Below are 27,261 nucleotides of genomic sequence, written 5' to 3'. Positions count from 1 at the left end.
TGATCGATGAGAATGAAAACAGACCAGTTAGCCCATCATAATCAACTCATCAGAAATTAACCATGACAATTTCCAGGAGGAACCACGAGGAGGTCGACCTGGGTAGATATATTGCTAGCAATAGGATTTTTAGTCTCGATTACTAACAAAACTTTTCCTCCCATTTTATATATATATATATATATATATATTTGTTATAATGTTCTGGCATTATGCAAGAGCTACTACCGCACCAAATTGCAAAAAACAATTTTCACAATGCTATTCCTGAAGGTTAACTTTTATTGTATAAAAATAATTTAAAGTTGGATATTGAACTAGGGTCAAAAAAAAAATTTTTTTTATATTATTCAGATTGTTAAAAACGTCCTATATTAAACACGTCGGTACAAGTTGAATTGTTGAATTGTAATTTTTGGCTATAATTTTATATTACAGTGTAACACAATGTTACACTGTAATAACCGGTTCTATCAATATACTCGAAAAAAATTGTTAATACACATTTGATGTGACGAAATACTTATATACATATACTTATGCGATATAATATAAACAGAATAGACGCGTTTATGTATATTGCATTTAATTTTTTTTTGTCAACGTTGGAATCAATCAACTTTTGCAAGAACGCAACTTTAACATTTCAAGAGTAACTAAAAGCGAGCCGTCTAAATGTCTATTGTATACGTGTTTAGTGAACATAAATATTTGTTACCTCTTATCTGCATAATAATAGATAAGGGCCATCTAATCACTTTGTTTACACTTTCCTATCAGTACTTACTTTTATAAAATGCTAATATTGTTTGTTCTCTACTGTTCTATTGTATACTAATTATATTTGCTTAAGTTGACTATTGTTGTTTATTAGTACGTGTTGCAACTAATGACTTGTGGCTCTTAAACATGGTCGATATCAGGATACTCGAAGTCGCTTAGCGAGCGTGATGATGCGTAGAAGAAGAAAAGTCTGTTATTTTCATACTTCTGCGCTACGTAGACCGATATTCGAAGAATCTGCAAGCTGAAGTAGCAAAGTACTGCTAAATAATAGTTTGGACAGCCGATGAGCTCTGGAAAAAAAAGGTTCCCTAACGGCCACTATGTGCAGGTGAAAGTGGCATAAGTTAACCCCCGGAGGATAAAATGGCAAAAAAAATATTGCATGGACCTACAAGATCTACCAGAGGGAGACTTTACAAAAGTCGTTTACTTGGGCACCTCTATCCCATTCGTGTTTCTACCGTGGAGCAGTTGTGTTTGGATAGCTATGTTTCGGTTCGAAGGGTAGGTTATAGCAATGAATTTATAGGGTACAGTGGAATAACACCTGAATCCTCAGGAATGGCAATGCAAGGGAGAGTATCATAGGCGAAACAGTATACTCTGTTATACCTATCCATGGTACTGCTCATGTCTATAGACGACGGTTACCACTATCCATCAGATGGGCCGTCAGCATACTTGCCATTCTAAGTTGCATAAAAAATGAAATCGCTGTACGCAAGCCACTTACGCCTACGCACGCCACTATCCTACGCCACGTAGGATCGAAATTTGTGGCAAAATATGAGGAAGAACTATATTAAACAGTGAACGATGGATAAATTGCAATGAAAGTGATATATATTTCTAGTCTAATTTCAAAACTCGGCAAAAATTATTATAGATAGATAGATAATTTATTTACATTACTTACAGCACAAAAATTACCATAAAAAAATACTATTGTACTTATTTGTACTTTATCAACATCTTTAATACTTATTCATTTATCAATCTATTTCATACCTTACAGCCTAGATAGTCCTTCCATGGACGCCCAGTTTATGCACTGATCTCCATGTAGTCCTCGAGGTATTTCCAAGAGACTACAGGATTCTTCAAAAATAGGATAAAGAGTATTGTTAAGAGTGAGCAGGGTGCGCGTAATGTCTCTGGTATTTATTGCAGGCGTTTATATGCTACAGTTATCGCTTATACGCGGTGGGCCGTATGCTTGGTTGCCACCTCAGAGGTATATAAAAAATTACACTAGTGATGTGGCCAGGTTTCGAACGGGTAATAAGAATTTTCAAAAAATCATATATAGCCTATGTTACTCACTATAACAATCTATGGCTAAAGAGTTTTAAAAATTAATTGAGTAATTATTGGGTTTATCCATTACAAACAAACAAATCTTTGCTCTATAATAATATCATATATATGTGTATAAACAAGTGATCACAATATAGTTATTAATACAGATAACACTACGACCATTATAGTATTTTTTATACAACTTAGAATAGCAAACAAGCTGACGGCCCACCTGATGAAAAGTAATACTACCATGGACATAACGGAGTATACTGTTTCGCGCATGATACCTCTTATGCGTTGCTATTTCTGAGGACTTGGGTGTTATTTCTCTGTACCCTGTAAATTCACTGCCATATCCCACCTTTAAACCGAAACACAGCCATGCAAAACACAAATGCTTCACAGTAGAAACACGAATGGGACAGAGGTGCCCAAGTAAACGACTTTTGTAAAGTCTCCCTCTGGTAGATCTTGTAGGTCCATGCAATATTTCTAAAATTGTCATTCCATCCTCCGGGGGATTAACATATGCCACTTTCACCTGCTCATGCCCAAGCAAATGAGTTTTGTACAAAGTCTCCCTCTGGTAACACTCTGGTATAATACAAAAATTAATAAACAATATGAAATAAATGCCTATACATATTGTAGTGAAGGTACTTTTGTAATAAAAGTTCGGAAGGTAGTATTAAAAACCTGGAGTATCAACTGAGGTTGTTTAATTGAGTGCTCCCGTATTTCCTGGACATTACAGTGGCGACGAGGCTTTCAGTTGATAATTGATCGACTTTTGAACTCACAGTAACATAGTATAAAATGTCAGTTTACGGGAGCGTGCCATTATTTGACTGTAAAAGTGATGAGTGGGGAGTTCATAGTGCACAGTTGAAAAATTTCTTTGTGGCTAATGGTATTAACGATACAAGCGACGTGAATGGTGTTAAACGACGTGCTATATTACTTAATTGCATGTCACAGGACTCATATCGGTTAACTCGTGATTTGTTATTTCCAATTGTGCCCGAGTCGGCCACCTACAGTGTGATTGTAGATACTTTGGATGCTCATTTTCAACCGAAAAAGTGCATATATGCGGAACGGCAGAAATTCTATTCGGCTAAGAAAGACCCCCACGAGTCCCTACCAGAATATGCTGCGCGTATTCGTGGCTTGGCATCTACATGTCAGTTTGGTACTTCGCTAGAAATGTGTATGACGGATCGTTTCGTCCTCGGCGTTGACTCCCCAGTTGTACGAGAGAAGTTATTTCGGGATGATCCTGGACAACTCAAATTAACACGAGCAGTCGAGGTAGCAGGAGCAGTAGAAAGCGCGCAACGGGTTGCGTGTTCAAATCTGGCAGCGCTCAATATTAAATCTGAATCGGTGCTGTACGCGGCTGAGCGGACAGAGCAGCGCCATGCGACCGCTGGCAGGAGCCGCGACGTCGGCAGCGGCGGCAGCGGCGGCAGCGGCGGCAGCGCGCAGCGGCGGCGGCGGCGGCGGGTGCGCAAATGGCGCGACACCCCGCTGCACAGTATGCGGCGCTAAATCGCATTCGTCTTCTCAGTACGGTTATCGTAATTTATCTTGTGATAATTGTGGTGTTAATGTTCGTATGGTTGACCGTAATAACATTAAGTCACGTAGAAATAGGAATAGCGAAAGGCGAAGTAATTTTATCAGTGAATGTGATAACGAGAGCGAAAACAGCGATTATGCGCTGTTAAATAATATTAGATGTTCTGAGGGTGCGCCAATGACTGTGGCGGTGACCGCGGACGGGAAACCGTTTAGCATGGAAATAGACTCGGGCAGCGCGGTGTCGGCAATGCCGTCAGCGGTGTGGCGCAGGTATTTTGTAAAACCCATCCACTCGGTGAGTCTGATAAAATCTTACGTACTTATAACGGTTCGTTGTTGTCACCTATTGGAGTATGTGATTTATTGATTACGTATAATAACAACTCTCAGTACATTCGTTTTTATGTGGTAAATAATGGCCCAGTTTCGCTTCTTGGCAGGGATTTTTTGTATAAATTTAATTTAGCACTAGTGACAGTAAATCACTGCTCAGCAAATAAGTACAGCTCAATTTTAAATAAATATAATTCCCTGTTTTCTGACAACCTTGGTACTTTTAATCGCTATAAGTTGACATTACATTTGAAGGAGGGCGCTGTCCCAAAATTTTGTAAAGCTAGAACAGTGCCCTTTGCACTCAAGGACAAAGTGAGTGCGGAGTTAGATAGACTGGTACGGATAGGTGTTTTAAAACCGGTTTCTTATTCGAAGTACGCGTCACCGATTGTTGCCGTTTTAAAAAAGAACAACGAAGTACGTATCTGTGGCGATTATTCAGGTACAATTAATAAAATATTAAAAGTGGATTCGTATCCACTACCCAAATTGAATGAGTTATGTGCTTCCTTGCACGGTTGTCGCTATTTTAGCAAGCTCGATTTGTCACAAAGCTATAATAAATTGTTACTAGACGACCAGTCTCAAGAATACACATGTATAAATACACATAAGGGGTTATTTGTTTACACTCGGCTAGTGTTTGGCTTAGCAAACGCACCAGCGCTATTCCAGCGTGCAATAGTTCAATTGTTGAACGGCATAGATGGAGTCGTATGTTTCCTCGACGATGTGCTTATTGCCGCATTTACTCCCGAATTACACTGGGAACGCGTAGAACAAGTTTTGATTCGACTAAGAGATGCTGGACTTATATTGCAAAAATCTAAATGCTATTTTCTTCAGGAAAAAGTGGAATATCTGGGGTTTATCATAGATCGGGAGAGAATTCACAAAAATCCAGATAAAATTAGAGCAATTATTGATGTCAAGGTTCCTATGAATACGAAACAATTAAAATCGTTTTTAGGAATTGTAAATTTTTATCACAGTTTCATATCGCAAGCGGCGGCGTTACTAGAACCACTACACACTTTGTTGCGAAAGGATATCGAGTGGGAGTGGACAGACGAGCACCAAAAAGCGTTTAATGCTGTTAAAAGGGAATTGAGTTCATCACGAGTGTTAGCTCACTATGACCCCCGACAGCAGCTCGTGCTTACCGTAGACGCGGCGCCAAGTGGGCTGGGCGCGGTTCTAGCAGCGCGATACCACGACGGTGCCGAACGTCCCATCTGCTATGCGTCACGAGCATTAAACAAAAGCGAACGTGCATATAGCCAGATTCAAAAGGAGGCGACGGCCATCATTTATGGTATCAAAAAATTCCACCAGTATCTTTATGGCCGTCAGCAACCATTCATTTTGAGAACCGATCACAAACCCTTGTTGTCAATTTTTTCGCCAGAAAAAGGAGTACCTCAAATGACTGAATCTAGGCTTCAACGATATGCATTATTTCTCGCTGCTTATAATTACAAAATTGAATTCGTTAGCAGTGGAAACAATGTTGCTGATTATTTAAGTCGGTTTCCTGTGGAAATGGAACCGCAAGAAGTAATTAATGACACCGAAATGCCTAGTTATATTAACGCACTAGCGGCGGCCGGTGCGACATTGCCCGCCTCATTGGAGGAGATGCGGTCGTCTACTGCTGCCGACATTACACTTTCTGATGTAATACAATATATAAATAAAGGGTGGCCACGGAAAGTACGAGTAGAATTGCTGCCGTACAGCCGGTGTCAGCACGAGCTTCATGTTGACAATGGATGTTTAATGCGCGGACATCGCGTGGTCGTACCCGAGGTATACAGGTCGGCTGTGATACAAGAACTCCATGCTGCGCATTTAGGCATAATGAAAATGAAGTCGTTGGCTCGAGAGCGTTGTTGGTACCCGGGTATCGACCGTGATATTGAACAAACAGTGTCCAACTGTGATCGTTGCATTTCCGTTCGGTCAGCTCCCCCGAAAGCTCACATGGAATCATGGAATTGGCCTGTATCTGTTTTTGATAGAATTCATTTGGACTATCTTGGGCCCTTAAGTAGTAAAATATTTCTTGTTTTAGTCGATGCTCATAGTAAATGGATTGAATGCTTGGATATGCCAAATATGACGTCTCAAAGTTTAATTTTAAATTTAAAAAAAGTATTTTCGAGATTCGGTTTGCCTAAAACAATTGTGACAGACAACGCAACAACTTTTACGTCTTCTGAGTTCGGAAAATTTTGTGACGTCAACGGTATCACTCACATATTGTCTCCCGTTTATTCGCCGCAAAGTAATGGACTCGCCGAAAACGCGGTTAAAACATGCAAATGATTTATTAAAAACGCGCTTAAAGATTGTTCCATAAAAAATATAGGTAGCCGATTAGATGATTATTTATTTTATTACCGAAATACGCCACACTGCACGACTGGTGTATCGCCGTCAGTACTCATGTTCGGTAGGAATCTACGATGTAAACTCGACCTCATATCTGTCCGACCGTCGGCCACAGGTCCTAACCCAATGTTGATTAATAACCGTGTACGGCTGAACCAGGAACGCCAACGACGTTGTTTCGGTGGCAAAGGACGATACTTTTCGCGATATGATAAGGTTTGGATTAGAGACTATCGATTTAATCCAAAAAGACCGGTGTGGGTGTTAGGATCGGTCGTCAGTCGTGTCGGTAAGGTTGTTTACGATGTTGCTGTAAAGGACACTGATATCGTTTGGAGGCGTCACATTAACCAGTTACTGGATGCGAAGACTTATTAATGGTAACGTGAATAGTTCCGCTTGGTCATATGATAAGTACGACAACGGGACAACCTGTTCTTTGACCCACGATCTAACTACGGAGCCGTTTCAGTCAGACTCGCCAACTACGGCTCCAGGGTTAGGAGTGGAAGGCGAGGTGCGGCCGTCTACACCGGCCGGCTCGCCGGAGCCGCGGGCGCCCAACGATGCCGATTACGACTCGTACGGCACGCCTCCCAACGAAGCGGCCGAGCGGTCACCACCGCGCGCCGCCTCTGTTCCTGGAGTCCGCCGCACACGATCGGGACGCCCAGTTCATCCACCCAAAAGATTATTTTTTTAGTATATGATTAGGTTTATATCATAGTGTATATCTTATAGTATTAGTAGTTATTATTTCTTATTAAGTTATGGTTCCCGTCTGCATTTCCCGGATTAATAATTAAGATTTTTTTTATTTTTGTGGTTTTCTTTTATATATCTATATTGTAGTAATGTCTCGATATTAATTGTGGAGGGAAAATATAGAGCTGTAACTATCAATAAAATTAACTAAGACATTTTCTCATTCACTGTGCTGTAAATGTGAATAATGACCTAAGTTATTATATATAAGTTTTCATAGTTAATAAGTAGTCCTATGTGCTTACTTTCCCCTCAGTTGTTAATTTAATTGTGGAGGAGATGTAGTGAAGGTACTTTTGTAATAAAAGTTCGGAAGGTAGTATTAAAAACCTGAAGTATCAACTGAGGTTGTTTAATTGAGTGCTCCCATATTTCCTGGACATTACATATATATATATATATAAAATGGGAGGAAAAGTTTTGTTAGTAATCGAGACTAAAAATCCTATTGCTAGCAATATATCTATCCAGGTCGACCTAGTTTAGTACATTTGTAAGGTATTTGAAAACATTTAACTACAGTTCAAGCACAGATTCACAGATTCATTAACCGTTCCTTTATTCGATAGTATTTCGATAACGAGGATTGTATTTGATTGTAACATTCGGTTTGATCTGCTGGAGAGACAGGCTCGTACATGGGTCTAAAATCGATGTCGGTGTTGTATTTATCTTCGCCGATGTTCATTTAGTTGAGACTATTTCGACAACGAGTATTCTACTCGACTGTATCATTCCATTGGATCTGCCGGAGAAATGGGCTCATATATGGGCCCATACATGGGCTCATACACGGGCCTGAAATCGCTGCCGGTGTGTTTATTTTCGAGGATGTCTTGTACATTCATATCTTTAGGTAGAACTTTGTCGATAGTTTTCGCAAGACAATCCAATGATCGATTGTCGAGCGTAATATAGCCCCTCGTGTCAGTAATGAAGTATATAAGAATAAGAATAATGTCAATAATAAACATAATGAAGTGAAGCTAAATGGTCGACACCTTCGTTGTTTTGATAAATGTCTCCGTAGATCTCTTGGACGATTTCCTTTACCTCTTTGTTCTTTTTCATTCGACGGTTTTGAAACAATACTTTGATAACTGTCTCGCTGATTCCTAACTGTCCACCTAAGTGTTCTCTTTCTTTTTTAGTGACATATTCTTTATTTTTAAATATATTTTCTAAAATTGAAATTTGATACGTCGTGAATGCTGTCCTCTTTCGCTTTTGTTTAACAATTGTCTTCAGATTATTTGGCGTATGAAGAACTGCAATAATAAAAATCGCTTATAAATAAAGGTGTCGTACGTTGTGCACAATTAAAATAAAAAAAAAGTAGGAGCGTCTAAGTGTAACTAAGAAAAATGGTTTGTTAATTTAAAAATACCAATACCAATAGCAGAAATTTAGTGTTATTGTGTTTATTTGACTAATTAACTGGTTATAAAATTAGATTGATCAAATAAAAAAATAATGTATTAAAATGTTATAAAATTGTAACAAATTGAATAGAAATAGAGAAAAAAATTACCTGCTCTGTGTTCACGGTGAAAATATCTTATAGGATGGATTTCTGTAGTATCCGCGTACACATTGGTAGTTTCAGGTACACCAAATTGAGACATCTAAAATAGAAACGGATTTAATTAGTGATTTAATTAACACAGAATCGATACACATCTAGTATTGCAGGCATCCGCAGGCTACAGTGACCGTTTATCATGAGAGGGGCTGCGTGCTTGTTAACCAAATTTATGATATAAAAAATATATAGATGTAGTAGCTAAATTAGTTTTCATTCTTACCTGATCAAACCCAACATTCATCACTGAAGGCAAAGGCATCTCTTCGAATGTGCATCCATTGCTTAACGCAGTGTTTGAAAACTGTCCCGAGTTATTTTGTAAATGTAACTGGGGTATCTGAAACTGAAAATATTACATTTTATTAAATGAAAATACACTGTATTAAATTAAAGATTTTAAAACCAGATAAGAAATATTACAATACCTGAGCAATATGTTGATTTACATTGGCTATATCGGAACGCCAACTATTGTTAGTAACTTCCGAGGAAAATAAAGGGGTGCAGTGTTCATCACATCTTGCACAGTAGTCACTTTCTTGATGCAAATACAATCTAAATAATATAAAAAAAAAAAAAAATTACCCTAGTTCAATATCCAACTTTAAATTATTTTTATACAATACAAGTTAACCTTCAGGAATAGCATTGTGAAAATTGCTTTTTGCGATTTGGTGCGGTAGTAGCTCTTGCATAATGCCAGAACATTATAACAAATATATATATAAAATGGGAGGAAAAGTTTTGTTAGTAATCGAGACTAAAAATCCTATTGCTAGCAATATATCTACCCAGGTCGACCTAGTTTAGTACATTTGTAAGGTATTTGAAAACATTTAACTACAGTTCAAGCACAGATTCACAGATTCATTAACCGTTCCTTTATTCGATAGTATTTCGATAACGAGGATTGTATTTGATTGTAACATTCGGTTTGACCTGCTGGAGAGACAGGCTCGTACATGGGTCTAAAATCGATGTCGGTGTTGTATTTATCTTCGCCGATGTTCATTCAGTTGAGACTATTTTGACAACGAGTATTCTACTCGACTGTATCATTCCATTGGATCTGCCGGAGAAATGGGCTCATATATGGGCCCATACATGGGCTCATACACGGGCCTGAAATCGCTGCCGGTGTGTTTATTTTCGAGGATGTCTTGTACATTCATATCTTTAGGTAGAACTTTGTCGATAGTTTTCGCAAGACAATCCAATGATCGATTGTCGAGCGTAATATAGCCCCTCGTGTCAGCCTCCTTCATTTGTGATTCCACATAATGAAGTGGAGCTAAATGGTCGACACCTTCGTTGTTTTGATAAATGTCTCCGTAGATCTCTTGGACGATTTCCTTTACCTCTTTGTTCTTTTTCATTCGACGGTTTTGAAACAATACTTTGATAACTGTCTCGCTGATTCCTAACTGTCCACCTAAGTGTTCTCTTTCTTTTTTAGTGACATATTCTTTATTTTTAAATATATTTTCTAAAATTGAAATTTGATACGTCGTGAATGCTGTCCTCTTTCGCTTTTGTTTAACAATTGTCTTCAGATTATTTGGCGTATGAAGAACTGCAATAATAAAAATCGCTTATAAATAAAGGTGTCGTACGTTGTGCACAATTAAAATAAAAAAAAAGTAGGAGCGTCTAAGTGTAACTAAGAAAAATGGTTTGTTAATTTAAAAATACCAATACCAATAGCAGAAATTTAGTGTTATTGTGTTTATTTGACTAATTAACTGGTTATAAAATTAGATTGATCAAATAAAAAGATAATGTATTAAAATGTTATAAAATTGTAACAAATTGAATAGAAATAGAGAAAAAAATTACCTGCTCTGTGTTCACGGTGAAAATATCTTATAGGATGGATTTCTGTAGTATCCGCGTACACATTGGTAGTTTCAGGTACACCAAATTGAGACATCTAAAATAGAAACGGATTTAATTAGTGATTTAATTAACACAGAATCGATACACATCTAGTATTGCAGGCATCCGCAGGCTACAGTGACCGTTTATCATGAGAGGGGCTGCGTGCTTGTTAACCAAATTTATGATATAAAAAATATATAGATGTAGTAGCTAAATTAGTTTTCATTCTTACCTGATCAAACCCAACATTCATCACTGAAGGCAAGGGCATCTCTTCAAATGTGCATCCATTGCTTAACGCAGTGTTTGAAAACTGTCCCGAGTTATTTTGTAAATGTAACTGGGGTATCTGAAACTGAAAATATTACATTTTATTAAATGAAAATACACTGTATTAAATTAAAGATTTTAAAACCAGATAAGAAATATTACAATACCTGAGCAATATGTTGATTTACATTGGCTATATCGGAACGCCAACTATTGTTAGTAACTTCCGAGGAAAATGAAGGGGTGCAGTGTTCCTCATATCCTGCACAGTAGTCACTTTCTTGATGCAAATACAATCTAAATAATATAAAAAAAAATTACCCTAGTTCAATATCCAACTTTAAATTATTTTTATACAATACAAGTTAACCTTCAGGAATAGCATTGTGAAAATTGCTTTTTGCGATTTGGTGCGGTAGTAGCTCTTACATAATGCCAGATCATTATAACAAATATATATATATAATGGGAGGAAAAGTTTTGTTAGTAATCGAGACTAAAAATCCTATTGCTAGCAATATATCTACCCAGGTCGACCTCCTCGTGGTTCCTCCTGGAAATTGTCATGGTTAATTTCTGATGAGTTGATCATGATGGGCTAACTGGTCTGTTTTCATTCTCATCGATCACTGGTGCTCCGCCAGCGTATCCCGTTAGCGCAGGCGGGGTTACCATACCATTTTCATCCATCTATATATATATATATGTGTGTGTGTGTATATTGTTTTGAATTCTATTGCTATTATTAAGACCTCTCCTAACAATTTATCTTAAATTGTACAGACATTATTAAGTACTCTTGGCAGTCATGAGTATAGAACGCCACGAACTGTGAGGCATTCGTAGCTGATTAGTATTTTTATTAAAACATTTATTCCAGATAAAAAAAAACAATCTTTTATATAAGTCGTTTGCTTGTGTGCTTGTCTTTTCCTTTCATGTTTATTCTGTAAGGCAGGTATTGTTATACTTCATAGAGAGAATATCACTGAATATATTGTGTCTACCACGGTACTCGTTATGCATTATCATTTCGGAGACTATGGTGCTATGCTCCCGTAACCAGTAATTTAACTACTGTACATATGTCCTTCAACCCAAATCACGACCATGCAAGGAGTTATCTAGAAAACTGTTCGACGTAACCATGTGGTATACCTAATGTTCTACTGTTGGATTTGCCACTAATTGTGTCAAAGGAATTTTGTACTATTCAGAGGATAGGCATTTCATTTTTTCACACAGTTTCATTCTTATATTATCTAGTAATTAGGAACAAGTTTACTATAATTACACAGGTACGAGTATGTGTTTCGCAAAGTTATAATATATTAGATAATGTAAGAAAAGGAAAAATACTTATTAGAACTAAGATTATGAGAAATGAATAATGTTACTCATATGTAAAAAAATTTTTTTTTATTTATTTAAGCCCAACCAACAAAGTATACATTTATATCTACTTAAAATATATGATACTATGGTTACATTATAAAATGCTGCCTTCATTAAAGGTCGCCACGACATGCGTATTCATATTATATATAACTATAAGAATGAAAAATGATTAAAACTACAATACTAGTTATACAATAAACAGTTTTTTTTTGATAAGTGAAAATGCAATGGTAACACCGCCCGTGCTAATGGGATACGCTGGCGGAGCACCAGTGAAGGGTGATAGATGAGAATGAAAACAGGCCAGATAGCCCATCATAATGAATTCATCAGGAAGTAACCATGACCATAACCATCTCAGTCTCCATTACTAACAATCCTTTTCCCCCCACAATAAATGGTTAGACTACAGTAATATACTACATTTGTACACTTATAATGTATACATATGTGCGATGATACATGCCATGCTGTTATTAATCTAATTAAATAAAACTATGAAATTTATATAAAATGAATTTGAATTTGTAAAAGGTCGTGTTAATATCATTATTAGGCAATCGTGACAACTGACTATACTGTGAACTGCATTTTGTTTATAGCTGAGAAATGGCCATGATTTGTTCTCAAACGCTTTGTATTAAATAGAAGATATCTACTGGGCCTAGACAATTTATATGGGATATTTTAATATCCCTTATTTATTTTAATATCCTTATTATATTTATATAATGAGAGTATAATATATACATACTGTTAATGATCTAAAATCGTAACTAGACGATGTCTGTACAATAATATGAGCAACAAAATTCAAAATAATAATTTTTACAATTGTTTGTCGATCTTTATTAATTCCAATATTACGTAAAAACTACTGTACCACAAGAAAAAGATAAAAAAAGACGCCACGCTCACGTAATTGCCGAAGTACTGACCCGAGTATACTTATATCCATGGAAAGCTCAAGTAAAGAGAATCCTCTATATGCTGTTATCAGAAACTACTTTTTGGGACAGATAAGACCTCGTCGTCACAGTTTTGCTAAAAAAATAGAAAATGTCAGTTAATTGTAATTTATCAGTCAGTTAAATGTAAATTATTATTTTTTAATATATTAAAGGAAGATTATATCAGAGTAAATAAGCAAGTCTAAAAATAATCTCAATTTGAATGAATTTTTGCGAATATATCATGGTACAATAAAATATATAAGAAATAGCGTCGAACAACTTAGGGTCTCCTATTTGTTAAATATTTATTGTTGATTCACAAATTAACTGAGTCATCGCTAGGTTCATGCCAATTGCGACAACAATATAATCACCAAGTTGGCTAATTAACACGTTCTCTGCCAACGCCGTCAGTGCTGACCGACACGGCCTGGACTGCATTTTTTTCTCGGTATACAATGTGTTAATGAATGAAGCTCAGTTCGGTATATTTATTTATATTTATAGTTGTAGTATTAGAGGGGCATTTAGATTTGCACCTATTTAAAAAGTGAACTATCTTCGCTAACATAAATACTATAAATATAAAAACTAGTATACTATAAAAGAAAAAAAAAAGCGGCGATGCATATTTTTTGTTTCGTTTTTAATATGTATGTATCATTTTTAAGTTTTAAAGACTTTTAATAAAAACATTAATAAACGTTACTATTTATATATATTAAAGTTTTCATCTAAATTGTATCCAAAGTTGTAATTTTTTATTAATTTACTGGTCAAAGATTATTTGTTTCATAATTAGATAACATGTAGAATATATAGTTGAATTTGTAAACAAATGAACAGGTAATCTGCAATAGACGACTAGATGTAATGAATCCATGTATCGTATAGTTAAATAATAATTAAATATATAATTTAGATAAACTGCTTTTAACTAGTGTTTATTATTCTTGAATGGTAAACAGGCTGACGGTCCACTTGAAGGAAAGTGGTAACCCCCTGTCCATTCAGGTAGGGATCGAGATACGACGGCCTGAGCCGAGGTTCGAATCGCTTCGCGGTGCCCTTATACAATAATTAAGTCATGTCCGGTGGTGGTTTGAAGTGATAAGTATCTCACCTCATAGAAATGGTAACCATTGTTTAGTATTTTAAGAGGAAACTTGGGCGCCAAAATATTCGGCCGTGCCTTCAATGTGTGAGTAAGGTGTGAGATGTATGCACAGGTAACATCGCTACATCGCCGTCGAGAGTTAGAAGGGTGCAGAATTGTACATATAAAATATTCATTTTCCGTAATTTCGAATATAAAACATAAGCAGTTAGTATGAGCCAACTGCACATTTGCCGGTTTAAAATCTTTAGAAGAGCGGCGTCCGTTGCCCAATCAAATACATTTATTAACACAAAATGTGCAAAAAAATTGAAAGTATGTGTTCTGAGTATCTAGAGGGTAAATTATTTATGAATATCGCAATAGTAGAAGGCATATTATGTACTGGAAATGCATATTAATAATTAACAATTAACCGTTCAATCATTATCAGCCGTAAAAATATTATTTTTAATATTGAGCCCACATATATATAGTAATTAGATACGCATATATATAGTAATTAGATAAACTAATTTTATATAAAATCAACATTCTATATGTAGCACTAAAAATTTTGCCGAACTAATATTATACTATATAATGAGGGTTGAGCGCTGTTGTCTGAGATACAGGTTTTATAACCTAGTTCAGACACAGATGTTTAAACTGATCCAAATGTACAAATGAATTCGTATCTACTTTTACTGTAATTTCCAGTGCTGAGTTTGTTACAATCATGGTCATGCAATAAAGTTATTATTATTATTATTATATCAATTGCCTATATTGCTAAGATTTTAGTGCTGCAAATAAAATGTATTCTCTATTTCTCTCTCATGTAGAGTTATAATCGCTTTCACTTTGCGTTTATTCTCACATTTTGGTCTGAAACTTGGCACCCATAGTGACCGAGTAAGTTTTACGCAAGTATTATTTCCAAAGTTGTGACACAATAGTAAATGCTTATTTAATTATGCTACCTAATTAAATATTAAAAACCGTTATGTTCCGCTCAATGAGTCATCCCTTTTCATTCTTCTACAAAATGTTGGCATTATAATGTGTTCAAATGGTTCGATTCAAACAAACCAATAATGTGTTCTAATTAAATAAAATTATACGTAGTTACTTTTTACTGCGACGAGAACTCCAATGCGCTTACTTGGTTGTCAACAAATACCTACACAATTCACATACAGTAGGATTTAATCGCCATTATGGACGCATGCTCGATCACCAGCGACTTTGTAATTCAGTCCTAAACCAGCGTCGTAATAAAAAAAAATCCATCAGTGAGAAAGTCAGTCGCTGACTGTGCAGATTTCATTTATATATTGAGCAGAAGACTTTAGTCACATATTTAGTTATATATATTCTGTAATAAAGAAGCAATCATTTCCTTTTAAAATATTTTACTAGGTTTTTCCTGCGATTTCGACCGCGTGTTCGGGATAAGTTCACTGACCGGAATAAAAAGTAGCCTATGTCCTTTTTCATCTTATAAAGTATCTGTATATTAAATTTTACAATGATCATTTAAGACGTTAAGGTGCTGAGACGTAACAAATAAACAAACTCACTTTCATAGGGCGGAAAAGGGATTGTTAGTAATGGAGACTAAGAATCCCATTGCTAGCAATATATCCAACCAGGTCGACCTCCTCGCGGTTCCCCCTGGAAACTATCATGATTAATTCCTGACCATCATGATGAGCTAACAGGCCTGTTTTCATCCTCATCGATCACCCTTCACTGGTGCCCCGCCAGCGTATCCCATTAGCGCAGGCGGGGTTACCATACCATTTTCATCCAATAAAAAAAAAAAAACTCACTTCCATATTTATAATATAAGTGAGAATTAAAAATCAGGTACCTTATAATACTACTGGACTTTAAACTAAATATGTATATCAATAGCATATCTCAATCGCTGTACATAGTACTGTACTGTGTCTGTAATCGCCGATACATTTTATACACGAGACGGCGCTTTTCGTATAAAAGACATCAACGACTTGCTTCAGTATACACTAAAGTAATTTCATAGTCATTATATAGGTAAAGTTTTTTTTTTTATATTTTTTCATATGTTGCTGGCAGTTTAGCTAGCCGGCCTTTTTATATACATATTTGTATTTTTATATGGTTCTTGTTTAAATTCTTTTTACATATACTTTTTGATATCTTTTTCTTTGTTTTAAAATATACGTTATGTAAAATGTATATAAGATATAGTGTTTTATTATTCCTCCAGTCTCATTAGAAGCATGGGTATTTTCATTATGTTTTTACAATTTATTATTGACATGTCTAAATTTATTGTAATGTATGCCAATATGAATTACCTTCCTTATTTTCGTAAATCCTGTCCCTTTTAAGACGTTCAATTTTATAAGGAAGTTCTTGTAGGTATATATAAACAAACATTTAATTAACTTATTTTGTAGTAAAATTTTTATAAACTTTTATGTAAATCCTAGGTTATCTACGTCTACGTATAGTACCTAAATTATAACGAAAATATTAAATATTAACGACTTGGATGAGTAGAAGTAAATAAAACTTTTCATTGTTTGTTTGTAACATTTTATTGTACATTATTACTTAGTAAATAAGTTCTTAAATGATAAATATATATGAATTAAATAGACATTTATCTATTTAATGTAAATATTTAAGGTATGAATACTGTGTTCGTTATGTTGCAGTTTTTATAATTAATTATGTATTTTATTACATTTACTTTATTATTGAATGAACAAACATGACTATCATCATCATTATCTCAGCCATTATCCGTCCACTGCTGGACATAAGCCTCCCCCATAGACTGCCATAAATAACGGTCCTGAGCCACCTGCATACACTTACTCCCTGCAATGCATTTCAGGTCGTCACTCCACCTAATGGGGGGTCGTACTACACTGCGTTTATCCGTACGCGGTTGCCACTCAAGAACCTTTCTTCCCCATCGGTTGCCGGTTCTTCGAGATATGTGATTAGCTTACTTATCCTTCGGGTTATGTCGGTTACCTTCGGTGTCAGTTATACGTGCATAAAATACAAAATAAAAGTTAATTATTTTTATTTTTCTCTCTTATGTAATAAGTTATATTATTTGCAGGCCCACGATGCGGCAGAATTAGAGTAGACTATAATTTTTTTTAGTGTAAAAAAAACGCAAAGTTGACTTTGAGGTGAGCCAAAACATGGCCCTATATGGTTGTCCGTATGCAAATTTTACAGTTGATCATTGATCATTGTAGTTTCTTTGCGTGATAGAATCTAGAATGAGCATATCGGCAACAGAATCAAAGTGATCGAAGGTCAAGCAAGCTAAAGTGGCAACGGTCTGGTCACATAACTCGAGGGACCGAGAACGAATGGAGAAAAAAGGTATTTGGAGTGACAACTCCGTACGGGAAAATGCAATATAGGATGATCCCTACTCGACGACCTTGTAGGTACAATGCATTTGAGGTCGATATAAAGTCAGTGGATGCAGGTGGCTCAGGACCGTTTCTTATGGCAGTCTATGCGACAGACCTAAGTTCAGCAGTGGACAGATAATGGCTAACATGATGACGAGAATGACGATAGGATACAATTTAAAAAAAATGTGTAAATTGGTGGACTTATTATTTCCTTTTTCATATTGTATTCGTATTCATGTCGCACACGCTTCGTTTCGTTTTCAGCACAATACAAACCTGTTTTTTTTGTCGTTGTTACTGTATGCGTCATCTTTAACTACTACAATTAAATATGAATTGTGTATTTATATAGTTCCAGCTATTACCTTTGACTTCGTCCGCGTGACCGGAATATGTTCACTTATCAGGATAAAAAGTAGCTTATGGACTTCTTCATTCTATATAGTACGTGAACAAATTCCATAGTGGTGAATTAAGTAGTTAAGGTGGTTAACAAACAACTAAACAAAAAAAATTAACAAACTCACTTTTGTCCCTTATACACCTACCTACCTATAATACTTACCTATACCTATAATACCTACAAGATAATTAAAAATTATTGTTTTAATTTGATTTTGTTTATTACGTTGTGCCTTCAATTATATTTTATATTATTTCTATATACGGTTGATAAATAACATCACATGGTATTAAGTCCGCCATTTCATTTTCTAGGTATATTAAGGTTAAATAAATAAAAAAATAAATAATATAGTTTATAAAATATATGTATAAAAAAATATATATAAAGACTGATTTACATCGTACACTACGTCAAAAAACAATGGATTCCATCGTTTTAAAAATATCAAGTTTAAAACAGGGTAGGTATAATGTCGCGCGTTGTCGCCTAGCCACCTAGCATTGTGTTTCCATGTACATTGCGCGACGTTGCCGCTTCATTGTTATGAATGTTGCGTGTTGGACCCATAGAATGAAACAAATTGGGTGCTACCTGGACATGCGTCATCATAAAGAAGTACATTACTACAAGAATGCGGAACCCGTACCGTTCATCACGTTCACACAGGTCGTGTTTCTAATAAATAAAAAAAAAAGATTAATTAAATTATTTTATTATAAATAATATAAATACAATAACATGAACCGTTATAAACTAAAAAATATACACAATTCTTCATATCAATCTGGGTCATTAAACAAAGTAAAATAAATTCTAAAATTTAGTAAAAATATATGTTATTTACAGTTAACAATTCACAATATAAACATCCAAAATATAATAGTTCCTTGTCAGTGGAACAGAAATAAACATTTATTTCATATAGTAACAATATAGTGATTTCTTATTTTAGGATTTAAGTTAGTAACGTATTTTTAAATTAATAAATTATTTATAAGTAACAATTATTTAAATATATAATAAATTTTATAACATACTTTGTACAATACATACTAGCTCGTAATTTTTTTTTAAGCAGTTCTTGTATTAAAAAAAATTAAATTAATTGTAAAATAAAATAAAATTTTATTCTATAAATTTTAGTTTTAATAGTTGTTTCGAATACGACGTAATATTTTTTTTTATAAATATCAAATTTATTTCTAATTTGAATTAAATTGTTTAAGCTAGTTATTTTTAAAATTGTAATATATATATGATAATAAATTAAACATAATAATTAACAATATAATAATAGAGTAGCTAATAGTATAAAATTTCAATTTTTATTTTAAAAATTGAGCAAAGTCTTCTCAAGGCACAGGGAAAATGTAAACTATTTTTATTTCTGATAATGCAACTGGTGAGCCCATATACTCACAGTCCCAGTGTTCTATAACAACACCCGATCTACCTAGTTTTCAGTCTGTTCCAAATAAATCTATAACAAACCTATACCTTGAATTGCACAAAGGCAGTATGAATGAATGAATACACTCTATTAGTATTATAAAATATAGGGAATAAAACCTATTATGCATCAACATACTACGAATTATTTTCACATAAATTACTAATACTAATCCAATAATGATCGATAATGATAATGATCGACATTACTGAGCGCGTTTTAAAGATGTGTAATGAAAAGTAGTATATTTTAAAAAAAGGTATTTAGTATGAATGTGCATGGCTGTAAGGGTGAAAGAAAGCTTAAAGAGACATAGATAAATACTTTGTGGGAAGTCATGTAACCAGAATAGGATTCATTCCTATTCTGGCGGGAATGATTGTGAATAGAGAAAAATGAAAGAGAAAAACAAATATGTTTTTCTTACGTCGGCGTAACACGCCAAGGGGGAAGATGACGATGTTGATGAGGACGATGATGATGCACCCGTATTAGTCCCATTTTATTTTTGTGTCAATTGATGCTGTTGTTGTGCTTTGCGAAGAAGAAAATAAAAAAAAAAAAATGTATACAATGTTGATTATCTATAACATATCTCATAGTTTATCGCGATATGAGAATTAAAGTAGCTTTTTCTTTGCACTGCAGTATACAGATAAAAATCTACATCATTATAACACTAAGAATTATGTTATAAAATATATTAGTACAGAAATTTTGTGAATCACAAAAACTTTTGTGTCCCATATTTATTTAACAGATGGACGCGGCGTGTTGGAATGGGCAGTCAAAGTTTTTCGTCATTTTCTATACCCATGTTTCTTTAGTAAAATTTTTAGTTTAACGTGTACAATACTCCTTCATAACTCTAATTATATGGATTCCACTTGGATTTTTATGAATTTTTTTGATATAATGACGGTCTTGATAAAAATCTGAAAGAATTATATTTTTATTAGAATTTTGATAATATTACATAAAGGTATTAATGTAGTGGGAAATCAGTACAGTGTATACTCCACTAATTATCTTATATTTTGTATTTTTTTTTTATAGAGTACTATGGTAAATAATAACAATACCATCATACTAATATAAATTAAGTAAAGAGATGTGAAACTTATAAACGTCACATCACTTGATATTGACAATCAGATATTTAGTATGTCTTTATGACAAATTCTAAAATTTGAAATTGAATCTTAATAAGATATCCAACATTTACAGACTAGTTAATAGTACAATAAGGTGAGTTTAAAATATTTGACTGGTATTTCTACCTATGAAATTAAATACTCATTAATAAATATAGCAATTTCTGTTCTAATTACACTACGTAATTATATTAGGTAATTACATAAGGTAGGCAATGATTGAAGTATGACTATTGACTGCATATTTAACATTTGAGTAATCAAAGTATACTGTACCTAAATTAAAATTTTTGTTAATTTTATTCCAGAATTTTTTTCAATTTTTTTCTGACTTTATTGTAGATATGGGTGTATGAATTATAAATTATTCTAAACGTTTTGAGAGAACATCTATATCTACTGTGATCTTCACAACTTATTTTGTGATTCATTGATGATACAGGTCTTAATCTTGGCTCTTGAATCCATAGTATTGATTTGTAAAAAATACCACCAAAGGTGCTAGAATGACTATTATCGTCTATTCATGAAGACGGTTTGTTGTATTTAAAATGCATAAAACTTTTTGTATTAGATTCGTCTGTTTTGAAACCATATCTTGATTTTTCACTTGGCTATATAATTTCGTAAGTTTTATTTACCTGGGCAGGCAAAGATATCTGATTTTATGAAATTCATTCTCCATATCTACTAACTGATCCATTCACCGTTTGTGATCTTTTCTTTAATTCTTTTTAGTATGTTCTGAAATAATTATATTTTTATTAAAATAATATTTTTATTATTGTGTATTAAAAATTATGTATATAGAAAGATAGAGATAATATTAAAAATTAATTATGGTTTATAAAAGTGACGTTAAGAGAAAGTTTTTACTTTTATATATATAACTAGAATCGATATAAAACTAAATAAACCCTACCGAATGCAAAAATAATAGTGAATACATTTTCGAAATTGTTGAAATAAAATTACAAGGTAATTGAAATCTTTTTATTTTGGAAGTAGTTTAAAGTTATAAATACATTATGATTTCGATTATTCTTATAGTAAATAATATTAAATAGCAAAAATAATATACATTTTACATTTAGCAATTGAGTAATTAATATTATATGATTACCTGATTGGGGAAATCCTTATAATTGACTGATTTTTCTTCCAGAAATTAAATCAATTCTTATATGGCATTATTGTCTAAGTCATTTCTTTAATTATAATGCACAGGTTGTGTAACGAGATAGTTTCCCATATTAGCAATAACTTAAATCTGAACTTGCATTTTTAATTATCACAATTAGTAATAATGTCCTCCAGTTTATGACCTAATTCTAAACATTACGGCTAAGGTACCGGTGAAGAAATTCTTAGATACAATAGCACCAATCACTTATTACTATAATATTATAAATTATTGTCTCTGTACAATTTAACTACTAAAAACTTAACGATATCTATGTCCTATATATATTACATACAGTTTTTCTTCCATAACATGAAGTTTGTTGATTCGCAAATAAACAACAATCAATATACAATAAAAATGAGACCGACACAAAGTAAAACCTATCAATTACAAAACAATTGTGGAATATAGTTAAAAAAAAATAAAAAACAATCGAGAAAATTTGGCTTTTGGAAGCCACTTAAAAATAAAATAGTTTTACGTTCAGTAAACAGAATAAAACTAGCCTTCAATAATTATACAAAATATCAAATGTATTATACATTTATAACATTTTATATTGTAATTTTACAACATAACAAAAACATAATTATATTAAATATTACATTTTATTTAAAAAATTATACATTATATTAAAAATTCAGTAACAGTATTTAGTATTCTATAAATAAAAGCAAAAAAAAAATGAATAAAAATATTGCACTATAGAGAAATAAATGAGGAGTACCTGCAACTTGTAGAAGAAGGTTGTTGATTGGCTACATCAGAGGTAGGTAAGTAGGAATAATAAGGATCCTGAGTAAGAGGTAAACTTGCCGTTCTAGTATGTACATTATTATCATCGTACGTAGGAGTTTGTATTGAAGGCATAGTCGCACCGAATCCATAAGCATCAGCTGTTGCAAGAGGTGGCACGACTGCAGTTGGCAGTGGATTGTAATAAGAAGATTCTGCATTATACCGAGTTATTTCATCGTTGAGTTTCAAGTTGACACCGTTAGGAACGTAGCTGTCTGATGGTAGCGTGTGCAGTGTATTAGAATTTGGTTGCAGTGATTCATCGTTCGAATACCGATAAACTTCAGATAAAGGTGAGTAACTCGGTTTGCTTGTTCCCGTCGTGTAATACGATGAAAAAGACAAATTTGGAGTGTATGTTGGAAGCTCAATCGTGTTCTCAGCGGGCTTTATTCCAGTTTTGAGTGCTATTGCAGAATATTCTGGAGGCATTGGGAGAACATTGTTAGATGCTCCAAACATTTTATCATGACTGGCATGACTATCTGTTAGTATACGACTATGTCTGTCGTGTCCTCCGCAACTTCTTCCATGGCTCATTTTATGGTCTTGACTTAGATGAAACTCTTTGGAACTAGAAGGACTAGTATCATCTACTGATGATGACGGTTTGTTGTGTTTATTGTCCTTTTTGTATTTCATTCGTCTGTTTTGAAACCAAATTTTGATTTGTCGTTCCGACAAATGTAAGAAGTTTGCAAGTTCTATTCTTCTGGGTCGGCAGAGATATCGGTTTTGATGGAATTCATTCTCCAATTCCACTAATTGTGTGCTTGTATAAGCTGTTCGTGCTCTTTTTGTAAAACTTTTTTGATATGATGGCGGCATTTCTAAAACAATTATGTTTTGATTAGAGTAAAATTATTAATGTTAGGATACAAGCATAATATAATGGAAATTATATAGGTATAGACAAAAATTGCCGTGTGGTTCCGGCATATTATAGGCTACTACTTTACATATCACGTGGGTGTCGTAAGAGATATTTAAGGGAGCTTAATGGTCGAGGGATGGGCAGGAGCGTCCCTCTTTAAACATTCAAGTTTAACTGTGGTTGCCAATTCACCTATCAAGTATGGCAACTACTGGCAAAATCTCTCAAAATAGGGAGAGGCCTATGTTCAGCAGTGGACAGGTAACGGCTGGTATTATATGATGATGACGACACAAAGATAAATTGGTTATTATTGGTTTAAGTTTGTCTTCATTGTCAGTTTTAATATATCCTAAGAATATAGGATAAAATCGAAATTGTTAGTATCCTTTGAAGGCAGTGATATATCAGTAAACATAAAAATTTTCACCAAAGAAGTATGCGTCGAAAATCGACAATATTTTTTTAACTTCTATACTAACGGAGCGTGATACAGTTACTACCGGCAGTTCTTAATTTTTTGTTATTTTTGAATTTCTAGATTTTTGACAAACAAAGTTTTCTGTCTTAATATACTTTAGCACATACATAAATTTTTACTTTTACGTACTGCTAATAATTTTGATTTTATCCTGTATTCTTACAATATGATAGAACCGACAATAAAAACAAATCAATTTTTTTTTAAATATGTAATTATTTTTCATGTAACTTCTTTTGCAATCCACAGATTATTAGTCCTATATTTATTTAACACAATGAACATTTTTTTTATGGAACACAATCTTAAATATATAAAAAAATTAAAATGTAAAACAACAGTAAAAATAATATATATAAAATAATTTTATCCTGTATTCTTACAATATGATAGAACCAACAATAACAACAAATCAATTTTTTTTTAAATATTAAATTATTTTTAATGAAACTTTTTTTGCAATCCACAGAGTATTAGTCCTATATTTATTTAACACGATTAACATTTCTTTTTTTTTATGGAACACAATCTTAAATAAATAAAAAAATAAAAGTGTAAAAAAGAAAGTAAAAATTATATTTACCTTTGCTTGATGTTGACGATTCAGTACGATCCAGTATTTGGTTAGTAGTTGATTTATTAATCCACGATAAATTCTGAAATTATTTCAAGAATAACGAAATGGTTAACGTGTTACTTGTTCGACGTCTAACACTACAATGAGCAGAACTCAAAGTATTTTTCAGTTATTGCCTACTTAATTAAATACTCATTAAGGGTCTGGTTATTTTTGTGGTAAATAAAATTACGTAGTGAAATAATTGATGTACAACTGTCAACTTTATTTTTAACGACTGAATGACTATAATAGCTTGTACTTTTATTACCTGACTGGGAAAACTAGATTCGTGTAGTTGGTTAACTTCTCTTCCAGGATCTTTTATGATATTGCTATCTAAATTTGTTCTAGAATGATAACGAACAGGTTCACTAATGACATAGTTTCTATTACTTCGGATAGCTTGATTCTGAACCTGCGTAATTGAGGAGAATATGTTGTCATTTTTATTGATGCAAGCATCTGAAATTACTTCTTCAGTACCAGACCCATAGTTATTGATGGGACTATTGCTTATATTTTCATAGCTTGATATCTGGTAATCGTATCTTGCTTCTGAATTCTCTTGAATATTGGTCGCGTTGTATGATTGATGTATACCAAGAATGTCTTGAATACTAAAACCTGTCGAATCCCTCGAATTATAATCTTGTACAAAAGATTGAGATAATGACCCTATAATTTCTTGTTTGCAGTCAAAATTATTGTCAACTCCGTTATAGATTATACTTTCTGATAATATGTCTTCAACACTATGTGATGTTACTGTAGTATTTTTAATATCATTTTTATTAGATACATCGGTGAATTGAGTATCATTATATTTTGTCGCAGCAGTATGAGAAAATTTTGATGATATAGAATCCCTCGAGTCCTCCGCGCCGCGCTCTGTTTCTAAACTTGGTACTGAAGATGGCGGCGAAGTTGGCGGTGAAGACATTTTTGACACAAGATCACCAATCACTTATCATAGTAATAATATTGTTGTAATCGTAGTATTGTCAATACACAATTTGATCACAAAGAACCTAACGACCGTACTCACCGAGTTTTATTTACTAAATGCTGTTTTCTTCACCTGATTATCTTTAATTTGGTAATGACTTTGTCCATTGTGTGCGTAGGTTCTACGAGGTAAGTATACCTATTTATGCATAGATAACGCTCACATACCGGGTCTCTGATAGTAAACGGACACAAGATAATATACAAGAATTAGTTTCGGTAGCTAAAACAGTTGTCACAATCGCTTATCCGAAATTGCTACAGGTTTACTTATAGCTACGATAAAGTTTGTAGTTTTTTATTTTTTATAATATTTTTATTTATATTTTAGAGTGACAAAGAAACGGATGGTCTACCTGATAAAAAGTGGTAACCGTTGTCTATAGACAAGAACAGCACCATGAATATTACATAATACACTATTATAGCCAAACACCATTTATAAGTTGCCATTCTTGAGGATTAAGACATTTTGTCATAGTTATGGGACTATAGATACTTACTTTTCTACTAGATATTAGTATGTTATTCATCATCATATCGCGCCGTCATCCGGTTACGTTTAATGTCCCGCCAGTAAGAACTAACCTACTTCAGCACGCTCCCTTAACTCACGCAGTACGGTTATTAAATAATATTACAAACATCATTGATATATTTAGTAGTAGACTATATTAGAAGCGGCTCAGAAATATCTAGAGTCGGGTTAAATACATTTATTATAACTTTGTATGTTAGCACACTAGATTTATTTGGCTTTTACTGCTATAATGTTGTAATTATTTTTAATGAATAAATAAATATATAGAAATCATTTCAACTATTATTCTTCCACTGCTGGATATAAATAAGCCCCCCCCCCCCATAGACTGCCATAAAGAACCGTCCTGAGTCACCTTCATTCATTTATCCCCTGCAATGCATTTCAGGTCGTCACTCCATCTCCATCTTTCTTCCCCATCAGTTATCAGTTCTTCGAGTTATATGACTAGTTCATTACCACTACAGCTGGCTTATCCTTCGGGCTATGTCGGTTACGTTGGTTCTTTTTTGGATATCTTTGTTTTAGATTCTATTACGCAAAGAAACTCTGAGCATATCCTTCTCCATAGCTCGCTGAGTAATTTGAAGCTTTTGGATACAGGTAATAGTGTACGACCATGTTATTATTATATCAACGTAATATAAAGTATTCCCATATCTTCTATGCTTGTACATAATAATAAAAATTATACATGATCGTGTTTGGAGAGGTGTCGTGTAAAAAATACTGGAGAGATTTTGATGAACTTTGATGTTATTAAAACATTTGCAAACGTCGAAATGTATTTATTGCATTGAGCTGTTTTCATTTAAATTGGGAACTACAAACATTTTAATTTATAAAATGATATTGTATTGTATTTTTGATATGAACTATATTTTAACAAAATTTTAAATTGAGTAGCTTATCTTATAAACTAATATTACCTGATTATAGTAAGTACATTTTAACACAATTAAG

The 27,261-nt window shown here is 33.6% G+C and overlaps 2 protein-coding genes across 2 annotated transcripts; one reads left to right on the top strand and one right to left on the bottom strand.

Annotated features, from left to right (window-relative positions):
- Positions 1-2,904: 2,904 nt before the first annotated feature.
- LOC128200145 (uncharacterized protein K02A2.6-like) lies at positions 2,905-6,336 on the top strand. The gene is made up of 3 exons (XM_052892544.1): positions 2,905-3,479; positions 3,829-3,967; positions 4,261-6,336. The coding sequence occupies exons 1-3, from the start codon at positions 2,905-2,907 to the stop codon at positions 6,334-6,336; spliced, it is 2,790 nt and encodes a 929-aa protein (XP_052748504.1).
- Positions 6,337-22,324: 15,988 nt separating this feature from the next.
- LOC113518898 (homeobox protein Hox-D3-like) lies at positions 22,325-25,931 on the bottom strand. Its single transcript, XM_026903923.3, has 3 exons — positions 25,021-25,931; positions 24,717-24,789; positions 22,325-23,608 (listed from the first exon to the last, which is right to left on the bottom strand). Exons 1-3 carry the CDS (start codon positions 25,690-25,692, stop codon positions 22,683-22,685), a joined length of 1,671 nt encoding a protein of 556 aa, XP_026759724.2. The 5' UTR covers positions 25,693-25,931; the 3' UTR covers positions 22,325-22,682.
- Between the last annotated feature and the right edge of the window lie 1,330 nt (positions 25,932-27,261).

The sequence above is a fragment of the Galleria mellonella genome, unplaced genomic scaffold (genome assembly GCF_026898425.1).
Source record: "Galleria mellonella isolate WM207_F2 unplaced genomic scaffold, CSIRO_AGI_GalMel_v1 utg159, whole genome shotgun sequence".
NCBI classification, from domain to species: domain Eukaryota; kingdom Metazoa; phylum Arthropoda; class Insecta; order Lepidoptera; family Pyralidae; genus Galleria; species Galleria mellonella.
The sequence above is the reverse complement of the archived record's forward strand: the minus strand, read 5'-3'. Positions and strand labels throughout refer to the sequence as shown.

Excerpts from the sequence above, each read along its gene's own strand:
- LOC128200145 (XM_052892544.1), top strand. The coding sequence starts at position 2,905 with ATGTCAGTTTACGGGAGCGTGCCATTATTTGACTGTAAAAGTGATGAG. Across the intron at positions 3,480-3,828 it reads ATTAAATCTGAATCGGTGCT|ATGTTCTGAGGGTGCGCCAA; the intron begins GTACGCGGCTGA and ends AAATAATATTAG. Across the intron at positions 3,968-4,260 it reads TTGTAAAACCCATCCACTCG|GAGGGCGCTGTCCCAAAATT; the intron begins GTGAGTCTGATA and ends TTACATTTGAAG.
- LOC113518898 (XM_026903923.3), bottom strand. The coding sequence starts at position 25,692 with ATGTCTTCACCGCCAACTTCGCCGCCATCTTCAGTACCAAGTTTAGAA. Across the intron at positions 24,790-25,020 it reads AATCTAGTTTTCCCAGTCAG|AATTTATCGTGGATTAATAA; the intron begins GTAATAAAAGTA and ends AAATAATTTCAG. Across the intron at positions 23,609-24,716 it reads ATCGTCAACATCAAGCAAAG|AAATGCCGCCATCATATCAA; the intron begins GTAAATATAATT and ends TAATTGTTTTAG.